The sequence below is a fragment of the Vombatus ursinus genome, unplaced genomic scaffold (assembly GCF_900497805.2).
Source record: "Vombatus ursinus unplaced genomic scaffold, bare-nosed wombat genome assembly UNPS02014816.1, whole genome shotgun sequence".
In the NCBI taxonomy this organism is placed as follows: domain Eukaryota; kingdom Metazoa; phylum Chordata; class Mammalia; order Diprotodontia; family Vombatidae; genus Vombatus; species Vombatus ursinus.
Window position 1 is genome coordinate 6317114 of NW_020954594.1, and position 10442 is coordinate 6327555.

The window sequence follows — 10442 nt, forward strand, 5'->3', positions numbered from 1 at the left end:
GGAAGGTAATATAAAAGCAAATGATAGCAAAATTAAAAAGAAATCTTCTACCTCAAACCTTTCATCTTGCCAAATAGTTATACCAAATACCAAATAGTTATCATTACTGTTGTCATCATCTGCATAAGAAAACTATTTTAAAAATTTTTTTAAATTTATAATGTTCCAAACTGATGGTCTCCAAAAAAAATCTGAACCAATCTTCCCCCAGTCGTTCTTCAGCAGTTCTCTCTGGGATGTGGAATAGGAGACGGAGGTACGTGGAGAGTAGGAATAATCTCACTAGTTAATTCTATCTTCCTACAAACTCCCATATTTCTTGGTTGCTAGGACAGAAGGCAACCCTGAAACTCAACCTTCCTGCCACTAGCTCCACCTCCTACACTGCTGATCTGGATTGGTTACCCTAATCCAGCCCCTTCCTCAGTCTTCCAGCTCATTGGGCCATCCCACTGCTTTTCAACATGAGTTCTTTGGAGAGACTTACCAGAGAAGAGATAGGAGGCATAGCTGGGAAGGTACTTACAGGTAGGGGGAGGCAGAGAAGTAGGGGGCATAGGCTGGCACAAAGCCAACCTTATACAAAGAATCACTTTCTCCATAAGAGGACTCAGAGGAATCACTTTTTTACATAGAGGATGAGAGCGAAACAGCCTGATCACCTATTATTATTCTACCAAAGAAAGTCATCTTGAAATGAGAGTAGAGAGGGCATTTCCTTAGTACCCAAAGCTTGAACACAATGTGCCCATTTCCTCCCATAGGACACCAAGATGCCACCAAAAATCAAAGGAAAGGTATCAAAAGCTGGGGGACAGAAAAAGAAAAACAAGAGTCAAGATGAGTCAAGTGGGTAGAGGCTGGTGGGAACAATGCCAGTATCTTTGAAGGCGATTCTACTCTACACATGAGAAGTTGGGGCTTCCTTGGCTTTATCTACCTAGCATCCCTTAGAGTCCTGATCCCCTTCCCCCTGGTGGAATTCAGCCTGAGCCTATTCGTCCTCCTAGCCTTGGTTCCTTCATTTATATCAAGGGAACCCAGAGAGTCGGGATCCCCAAAGGGATGGGGAAGGATGAACTTGTGTCAGTTTCCCCAAGTGGAGACCCATCCACATCTCTTCCTATTCCCAGCGATCAAAATTCTGCATGAAAACAAAATACAGGCTCTCCTGGAGTCACCGGGGATCCAGAATCTCATCTGGGTCAGTCTAGCCTATTTGTGACCACTTAATTTTTGTAACTGTCACTATCTCCTACTCCCGTACCACCAGCTCCAGAAAGACTCGCATGTGCCTACAACAGGCACTTTTAGTTTTAATCCCAAGCAGATCCCCAAACTTGGGGGTTGGAGGCAGGGGAGAATGAGAAAGGAGAAGTTATAACAGTTTAGGCCCTTTACCTGGTTTCCATGAAACCGTCCCCCACTTCCTGTTTTGTAGTATAGGAGGAGTCACGGACTAGGAGTCTGAAGACCTGGGCTTTTGTTTGAATTGGTCTGTAACCTTAGGCAAATTCACTTCACGTCCATTTTTTTGTCTTGAAATTAGGGAGTTGGACCAGATAATAAGGTCCCTTCTAGCTCTAAATCTATGATCCTATGATTCCTTCTTGCCAAGGACAGATGCTGAAGCTGAGATCAAGCATAGGAGAACAGCCCTGGAGCTGGAGATCCTCCGTGACCATCTGGGTAAGGGGACACTAGAGGAAGTACCCCTCGGAGGTTATTATATTCCCCTTTACTCCTTGGAGAGCGGAGGTGGTACCTATTCCAAATTCCCCAACCAGATCCTAGCTAAATAGATAGCTCAGGGAGATTGTTTATGTAGGAGGTATAGGTAATGAAGGTTAGAATTAGAATTATAATCCTTACAGAGATATGAGGATGCCATTTTCCACGGGCCAGAGTAAAGAAGAAATTTGTTCCAAAAGAGTGACTGGTGGACTCCAGGGCTGGGGGAAATGGAGAGACCCCTAAAACATTGGGCAAATAGGAGCTTGGAGCCTCCAGGAGTGGGAAGGAGAGGAGTCTAACAGTGGTGTGTGTGAGTGTGTGTGTGTGTATGTGTGTGTGTATGTGTGTTGGCAAGAGGATGACAAGATATCCTGGGAGAATGGGCTATTCCATGTGGGCTAAGGACTTCACTGGTGCCACCCCCAGCTCTCCGGCGGGATGAGACTCGCCAGGCCATAGCCTGCAGAGGACAACTCCGAGAGAGGCTGCAAGAGTTGGAGGCTGAGGTGGAGGGGGCTCGGGGTGATGGAGAGGCTGTGTATGCAGGTGAGAGGAGGGGCCTCAGACTGTAGGACAACTTATTGCCGGTTCTGTCTTTGGGCTTTCTCCACTCAGCATAAATTAGATGAGGCTCTTGTGGGATCTTAGAAAGGGGTGTCCCAAGGTTCGTGACCCCTCCCTCCCACAATGATTGTAGACCTGGAATGGGACAGGGGATCTGGTTGCCTTTCTCTTCTCTATTTGTTACAAACTTCTACCTTTTTGATGTCTTTACAAGCAGGATTTTCTATATGTATTATCACTAAACCATGGGAAGGGGTTTTCCAAGGCAAATTCCTATACTATCATCCCCCATATGGAGTATCATGTTCATTTCTGGATACCACATATTAAGAAGGATGTAAGTTGGAAAGTATCCAGAGGAGGACAACCAGGATGCAGAAGGACCTCAAGTTCATGACATAAAGATTAGATGAAGGAACTGGGAATTTTTAGCCTGAAGAAAACTTGTAGGGGAAATGTAGCTGTCTTCTAATATTTGAAGAATCATCCCATGAAAAAGGGATTAAATTTGTTCTTCTTGGCTACAGAGGACAGAATTAAAAACAATGGGTAGAAGCTTGAGAATAGCAAATTTAAGTGTGATAAGGAAAAAACTTCCTAAAATTTAAATCTATCTAAAAGTAGAATGGGCTGCTTTAGAAAGCAGTGTGTTCTCTCTCATGAGAAATCTTCAAGCAAAAGCTAAGTATGTTGTAGGAAGGGTTCTTGTTCTGGTAGAGACTAGACTAGATAGTGATGTGTCTTCCAATTCTAATTCTATGATCTTCCTTACTGGGAGTGCCTCCCACTCCTCCTCCCATCCCATACACCAAGAGATGAGTCGTCAGTACCAAGCCCTGAGGAAAGAGGCTGAGACACAGAGGCATCAGCTGGAAGAGGAAGTGAAGGTCCTTCGGAAAGAGCTAGGTATCAATCTCCGTCTCCTAAGTGGGTAACTGATCAGTCTGCAATCTGAGAATGGGGTATAGCAGGGCTGGAACTGGACCAATGAGCTGAGGTTGCCAGGAATGAAGGGATGAGACTGCACTCTTTTAGGTGAGACATCCCATGGAATTCTGGCTCTTGGAAAAGTGCAAATGGCAAATGGACAGGTTTTCCCCCAGACCACTGAGCCACCCATCCAGCAGGCTTCACATTCCTCATTAATCCTCTTCCTGGCTCCCTAGAGGCATGCCAGAGAGAGGCAAAGACTGCTAAGGGAGAGGCTGAACAGGCATTAGCAGAGCGAGACAAGACCCTTGCCCAGCTCCAGGCCTATGTGACAGAAATGGAGGCTAAGTATGAAGAAATTCTACATGTAAGTACCATCCAGCTGGCATCGTTCTTGGGCCTTTCCCTCCTAGATCTTGGCACCCTTTCCCTGGGCTCATGAATCAGCTTCTAACTAGCTCTTCATATGTCACTGGGTTAGACAAAACCTGACTAGGAGATGCAAGGAAGAGACGTTTGCACAGGAACCTGGAGTCCTCTATCTCTCACGGTAGCATATGTCAGGCAGCACGGCTAATTTAGGCCCCTGACACTAAGGCCTTTAAGAAAACAGTGGGAGGGGGCAGCTAGGTGGCACAGTAGATAGAGCACCGGCCCTGAAGTCAGGAGGACCTCAGACCAAACACTTGACACTTACTAGCTGTGTGACCCTGGGCAAGTCACTTAACCCCAATTGCCTTAAAAAAAAATTTTTTTTTTAAAAAAAGAAAGAAAACAGTGGGAGGTAAGGTGCAGTTCCAAAGCCATTGTGGGGCATCATTCACTTATTCTCTTCTGTGGGGCTGAGACCAAGTAGAAGATGATCCTCCTTTACAGCACAGCCTGGATCGACTCTTGGCCAAACTGACCACAGCCAAGCTTGAGTGGGACACAGCTGCTCTGAGGCTCCATGACAAGCACAAAGAACAGCTTCAGCAATTTGGGCTCAACCCCTTGGACCTCTGAAGCTGGGGACCTTCCTATAAAGAAGACTTTAGGGCCTTCTGGGCTCCCAACAATAAAGGTTTTGTGCTATGGCACTAAGCAACAGGGGGCTTTTCTCCTCCCAAGCCCCAAGCCCCTTCTCTAGGTGAAGCTGGCATGAGAGCAAGCTCCACTAGTGGGAGAAAGCATACTGGGCTGGAGGCAGAAACATTCAACTAACGCTTTCTCTGTTGAGTTGTGGGGAAAGAAATGTGGGCAAACCCAATCCATCTGTAGAAATAATGCCCCCAAGCCCCTCCTCCCGCCAAGACTCAAGGAATCTTGGTCTTTGTGTCAGAGGCAGCTCAGTGGTACAGTGAATAGAGTGCTGGGCCCAGAGTCAGGAAGACCTGAGCTCAAATCCGACCTCAGACATTTACTATCTGTGTGACCCTGGGCAAGTCACTTAACCTCTGTTTGCCTCAATTTCCTCAATTACAATATGGAGATAACAGCACCTACCTCCAAGGGTTGTTGTAAAGGTCAAGTGAAATAATATATGTAAAGTGCTTAGCACAGTGCCTGGCATACAGTAAGCACAGTATAAATGCTTATTCCCTTCTTCTTCCTTCCTCCATTCCAACACAAACACAGGCAACGAGACTTGTGGGAAAGGCTAATTTCAATAGGTTCTAAGTATACATCCACTAGATTCTTGTTGCCCTGGAATCCCAGTATCCCTTGCTTTCCCCATAGGTCACAAGGAAAGGAAGGAAACAAGCATTTATTAAGCAGCTTACAAATAGCTCACTTGATCCTCACAACAACCCTGGAAGATAGGTATTATTACCTCCATTTTACAGTTGAGGAAACTGAGGCAAACAGAGGCTAAGTGACCTGCCCAGGGTCATACAGATAATGTCTGAGGCCAGATTTAAACTCAGGCCTTCCTGGCCCCAGGTCCAGAGCCCTATGAATTGACCTCATGAAAAGGGAGATATCACAGAGGGATTATGATACTGGTCTCCAACTTTAATTGAATGTTCAACATCATCACACATCAGTGGCGCGCACTGGCTCCACCCCTCAGATACAATACAGGAGATCTTAGTCTCTGCAGGTCCTACTCTCCCACAAACAAACTTTATCTTAGGGTGTCGCCTGGCCCTCCTACCAAACTCTTGCACATTTCTCCTGGCTGGGAATATGGATGGGAAGCTGTTGACAGAGCAAACCTAGAACATTGGGTAAAGCTACTTCCCCCACCCTTTCCCAGGGAGTGAAGCCCTGGGAAAGGAAGGAGATTTATCCCAGGAGGCCTATGAAGTCCTGCAAGGACATCTCATCTCTCTAGCCCTTGGGCCCAGGAATTTCCACCCACTCCTTAGATAAGGAGGTGTAGTAGACAAAGTAAAAACAGGCGGATCCACACCAGATAAGATATTCTATAGCCTCTCAGAAGGAAGACTCCAGTCCTAGATTTAGAAATAAGAGAAGATAATGATTGAGAACCTAGAATCCAATAGCCATTAGTTTTCCTCCCCCACCCCACCCCACCTCTCAGGGCAGGAATCCCCATGAATAGAGTATAATCTATTCTGCAATTCAGTTCCCCAACCTTGGTGCCCTCTATCCTGTCCATCTGTTTAATACTGGGAGGTCTATACTGTAGTTCCTTCTCTCTCTGCCCTCCCCAGCTTCACTTCCTTTCTCCCCACACTTTTGAATTCTCACCTTTCCTGGTTCTAAAGAGCTGCAGGTCTCAATGCCTCGTCTTCCCTGGGCTGCCAGCCTCAGGTGAAGGGGTGGCTTAGCATCACTCAGCTGCTGCATGACTTCAAGAACATTCTCCCTGCTCACAGATTGTCCATTCAACTCCAGAATCACATCCCCCATACAAAGTCCTGCTTGGAAAGCTGAGCCCCCTGGGGTCACCTGGGAACAAAGGCCAATCAGCAGAGTCAGATATGGTGCAAAGGTGGAAGGGCACAGGGAGAACAGGCATCCCTAAGGGACTATGGAATTGTGGAGATAGGGAACACAAGATAACTCGGAAGATGAGATATGAACTGGGCTCTCCATGGTTCTTGAAAAACTGGGGAGGAGGCTACTTTAGATATAGAAACTATAATCAAGGGATCAAAGGTACGTTACCTGGGAAATGATGATATCAGCCTTGTCAGCCCTACAACTGAGTCGGAAACCATAACCACCATTAGGCCCTGGGCTCAGAAGGCATTGACGGAAGCTAGGTAGGGCAGGACGATCAAGGGAGGTAGAAACTTCAAGCGGTGAAGCCAGATCTGTTGCCGAGGATGCTTGATCCTCCTCCTCAGTTACTAAAGGAAGCTTCTGGGAAGAAGCCAGATCATCTGCTTGGGGACTAGCATCTTCCAAGAAGAGGAGAGGAGATAAGCGGACCTAAATGGATAGAACAAACCTCTTGTTCCACTGTCTTGATACCTTCTAGCTTCCCCCCATGCCCCAGGTGCTAGGTCATACCATGCTGTAGAAGCTGTCAGCATCTGGGTCCACAACGATCAGGGAGAGATGACATCCCTGGGCCCTGATCCTCGTCACAGCCTCCTCATGGTCCAGTCCCTCCACACTGTCCCCAGCCACAGCAACCAGTCTATCCCCAGCCCGCATCCCAGCTTGGTCTGCTGGCAGCCCTGGGTCCACCTCCCATAGGAACTGCCCTGGGATACAGAAATATTCATTGCTCCTTCCCTCAGCCCAGGGTTACACAGCCCAGGATAGGTAGACATTGACCTGTTGCTTGAATGGATATTCTCCTGAGTTGTATGGGGAGGGCATATACGCCATTTATGCCAACACAAGAACATATGACCTTAGGCTCAAAAGGGGACATGTTAACAACTGGGTATAGGAATGGAAGGAAACATAGCTCCCTCCACATGCCTGGAGAGGATAGGTAGATATTGGCTTATGTGCATGTCCACACCTACTTTTCCCACCCACCCACCACTCTTATTCCATACTGTCCATGGTTCCCCACTTACCAAGCTGGCCATTGGGGCCTTTCTCCTCTCGAAGCAAAAATCCAAAGCCCTTGGGTCCTTTTTCTATATGCAGCTGGCGTGGCCGGGCAGGCAGTGCCCAGCCCTCAGCCAAGGGGGCAGCCAGGGGTAAGCCCAGCTGACGACACTGTTCTTCCACTTCTGGCCCTGCCACCAGGAGGGCTACCTGGTCCCCACTCTGCCGAAGCTGTGGGGGTCCCCAGACCAGACATAAATACCCAACGACCAGAGACTAGCTCAAAGCAGATGCTTCCCCAGAATCCTCTCCTCCCAAACACAGGAAAAGAGGCATTGAGGGTAGTTGGGTCACCACGCACCATCATGGAAGGATAGGAATAGAGGGGACCTGGTGTGAACCTTCAAAGGAGAGGTCAAGGTTCAGCATAGGATCATAGATGTAGAGTTAAAAGGCAACTCAGAGACCATCTAGTCCAAACCCTTCACCTGACAGATGAGAAAACAGAGGCCCAGGGAAATTGTGACTTCCAAAATTACACAGGTAGTATGTACATCAGAAGTGGGATCTGAACCCAGGTCCCCTGACTTCAGAACCAGTGTGCTTCTGATTATAACATCAGAAGCACATCCTCCAATGGTGAGGTGAGATTAGTTTAGCATGAGAACAGATGAGAGGAGACACCTTTCTTAGGCAGAGAAGATCCTTCACCCTTCTTCCCACTTTCCCCACCTATGGATGTGGTGCTGACTGAAGGGAGAAGACAGGACTTCTGGATGTCCAGATGGGGAGCAGAAAAGGCAGAGGAAGAGGCTCTGTACCTTTCTGCTGAGCTGACTATGTGAGAAATTCTCCACACTGATCCCATTGACTTCCAGCAACCGAGCCCCCGGGGGGATCCCGGCCCGTTCTGCTGCTCCTCCACAGCTCAAAGTCAACCAGAAAAAGCCCCTTTTTCCTGGGAACAGACAACAGGGTTCAGGCTGCTGCCTGCCCAGGACATTTTGAGAGAGCCTTCTCCCTGACTGCCTGCCTCCCCCCATTCAGATCTTCAGAACCAGCTCACACCGTGGGTGATACTAAAGCCAAAGCCACCCTCATCTTTCGCCACATGGCACAGCCGAGGTCGGACACCAGAATCCAGGACAGGACAGAGACGGGCACCATCAGTCCGATGAGCACGAGCAACCTCCTCCATGTTCCCTGCCAACACTATCAGCAGCACCCGGGGACCGCTAGCCCGGATTCGCCGGATCACCTGGGCAGGGAGGGAACCGTGGGAGCTCCTGAAGGAAAACCCCTCCAGATGTCCATGTCTGGGCATATTCCTATTTAAACAGCCTCTCTTTTTCCTGAGAGTACCACTTGTCTCTAGATCTTCCCCCAAACTCCTCTCTTTCCCTGGTCATTTCCTGTGCTAGAAAGAGAGAACTCAGTGGTGCTTATTTAACAATACCTACTACTCCAGTGAGTGACCAACCTGCCCTCTGTAATCCATGGGTTTTTTTTTTCTCTCCTTGGCACTAACCCTGTTCTAAACAACCTTACCCCATAGTAGTCCTCATGCTCCACAATGTCCCCATTGACCCCCAGGATCCGGTCTCCATCCTGAAGTCCTTGGCGCTGAGCAGAAGTGCCTGGTTCCACTTTTCGGACTATGTGCCCAGTCTGGCCCAGCTCCTCATGCAGGCAGAAGCCAAATGTCCCCCCCACCTCCTTGCTCAACAGACAGAAACGGGGGCGCTGAAGGCCCCAGGAATCTGTCAGAGAAGGAGAGGCCAGACTTAAAGTGTGAGGAAGGGCAGTTTATCACTATGGGTACTGTCCATCTCCCAGGGGGACACTACTTTCCCCTCTAGAGCACAGGTCAAAAATACCACCACAGGAGAAGCAACTGGGAAACAGTGGAGAATAAGGTGCTTCACACATGTATTGGGAGAGTGCCTATCACATATAGGGTAGGGTTTAGGGGACTCTAATGGCATGGGGATGAGGAAAAACTGACAAGGCCTCCATAACTGACTGGATGTTCTCAGGGGTGATGGAAGACAGTGATTGCTATGGAGATGGAAGTGTTTGGGGGAAAGTTGGGGTACTTTTAATTTGAAGAGAATAGAAGAGAATAGTGTTTTCAGAGAAAATTACCAAGGTGGTCATGGTCATCAGCTAATGAGAGTGCAGGATTATCAATCCCCAGCTTTGGGTTAAATTTAAACTTCCTGTAAAGTGGTAGGTGGAAAGGATAATACCATCCTGGGCATCATGCCCAAGTCAGGTTTCACTAGAACCCCGCCCCAAGCTAAAACCATCCCTTTTCTCCCCTTCCCAGCCCCACCCCCACCCCCACTAAACAAAGCAGAAACAATATTCCCTGTCTTCTCTTCCTTTCTTCCATCCCCCTCAACATAGAGGAGTAGGGAGGACATTTCCCCTCTCGTCTTTACGGAACTCACAGATTTAATGTGGCTGTGTCCTGGAGATCTGGAGGGGAAAGAGTAGGGTGAGGGCAAGGTACACACATGTCCTCACCAATTCTGGATTATATCACCAGAATGATCTTTCCTCATTGTATGAACCCCATTGCCATACTGGTTACACCTTTGCCCCCTAGCTCCTTCTCTAACCCCGGGATCCCTGACGCAGATCTACAAGTAGAGATACACATAGAATGTGAATGGAGCAAATATTTATCCTGTCATAATTACTTCCTCCCCAATACCCACACCTTGACCACTAACTCCAAGGTATCAGGCTCCCCACCTTGAGCATCCCCCACCAAGGTCCCCTCCTTAGGGGGCACTTCATCATGCTCTCTACCTGTTGCTGCTTCCATGTCAGGGCCAGGCATTCAGGGTAGGGACAAGGTCCACCTCAAGCAGCTGACCCTCCTTTTCCTTCCCCAAGCCCCGCCTCCTTCAAGACACTGCAGCCTGAGGTAATGGTTAACGGAGGAGAACCTTGCCTCTAGGGAAGTGAAGAACTTTCTCCTATCTCCCTTCTTAGGCCCCAACTTTCCTAGAAGATGCCCATCTGCCAATGTTCAGCCAGCTTCAAGAGTCTCCCTATGGTTCATTCTGTGTATTTCAAACCAAGAAGTACAGATAAAGTTGAGATAAACAACACCAACCTGCAGCAAACCATAGGCTATCGTTTCTCCAGATTGTTCCCCTTATACCCCAAAGCCTGTTGGCAGCCATACCTGAATGACTTCTGGGTCATGAAACCACTCACAACTAAAATAGACAGGAAGGGAG

At 48.2% G+C, this 10442-nt stretch overlaps 2 protein-coding genes across 2 annotated transcripts; one reads left to right on the forward strand and one right to left on the reverse strand.

Annotated features, from left to right (window-relative positions):
• Window positions 1-764: 764 nt before the first annotated feature.
• CCDC153 (coiled-coil domain containing 153) lies at window positions 765-4242 on the forward strand. Its single transcript, XM_027835709.1, has 6 exons — window positions 765-849; window positions 1633-1689; window positions 2161-2280; window positions 3112-3204; window positions 3465-3595; window positions 4105-4242. The coding sequence occupies exons 1-6, from the start codon at window positions 774-776 to the stop codon at window positions 4231-4233; spliced, it is 606 nt and encodes a 201-aa protein (XP_027691510.1). The 5' UTR covers window positions 765-773; the 3' UTR covers window positions 4234-4242.
• A 1349-nt stretch (window positions 4243-5591) lies between these two features.
• Window positions 5592-10021, reverse strand: PDZD3 (PDZ domain containing 3). The gene is made up of 11 exons (XM_027835708.1): window positions 10006-10021; window positions 9642-9669; window positions 9334-9407; window positions 8737-8948; window positions 8257-8446; window positions 8010-8146; window positions 7215-7419; window positions 6694-6890; window positions 6346-6612; window positions 5926-6126; window positions 5592-5666 (listed from the first exon to the last, which is right to left on the reverse strand). The coding sequence occupies exons 1-11, from the start codon at window positions 10019-10021 to the stop codon at window positions 5637-5639; spliced, it is 1557 nt and encodes a 518-aa protein (XP_027691509.1). The 3' UTR covers window positions 5592-5636.
• Between the last annotated feature and the right edge of the window lie 421 nt (window positions 10022-10442).

Excerpts from the sequence above, each read along its gene's own strand:
- CCDC153 (XM_027835709.1), top strand. The coding sequence starts at position 774 with ATGCCACCAAAAATCAAAGGAAAGGTATCAAAAGCTGGGGGACAGAAA. Across the intron at positions 1,690-2,160 it reads GATCCTCCGTGACCATCTGG|CTCTCCGGCGGGATGAGACT; the intron begins GTAAGGGGACAC and ends TGCCACCCCCAG. Across the intron at positions 3,205-3,464 it reads GGTCCTTCGGAAAGAGCTAG|AGGCATGCCAGAGAGAGGCA; the intron begins GTATCAATCTCC and ends CTGGCTCCCTAG.
- PDZD3 (XM_027835708.1), bottom strand. Across the intron at positions 8,147-8,256 it reads TGGCTTTAGTATCACCCACG|GAAAAAGGGGCTTTTTCTGG; the intron begins GTGTGAGCTGGT and ends GTCTGTTCCCAG. Across the intron at positions 5,667-5,925 it reads GCTCTTTAGAACCAGGAAAG|GACTGGAGTCTTCCTTCTGA; the intron begins GTGAGAATTCAA and ends TTCTAAATCTAG.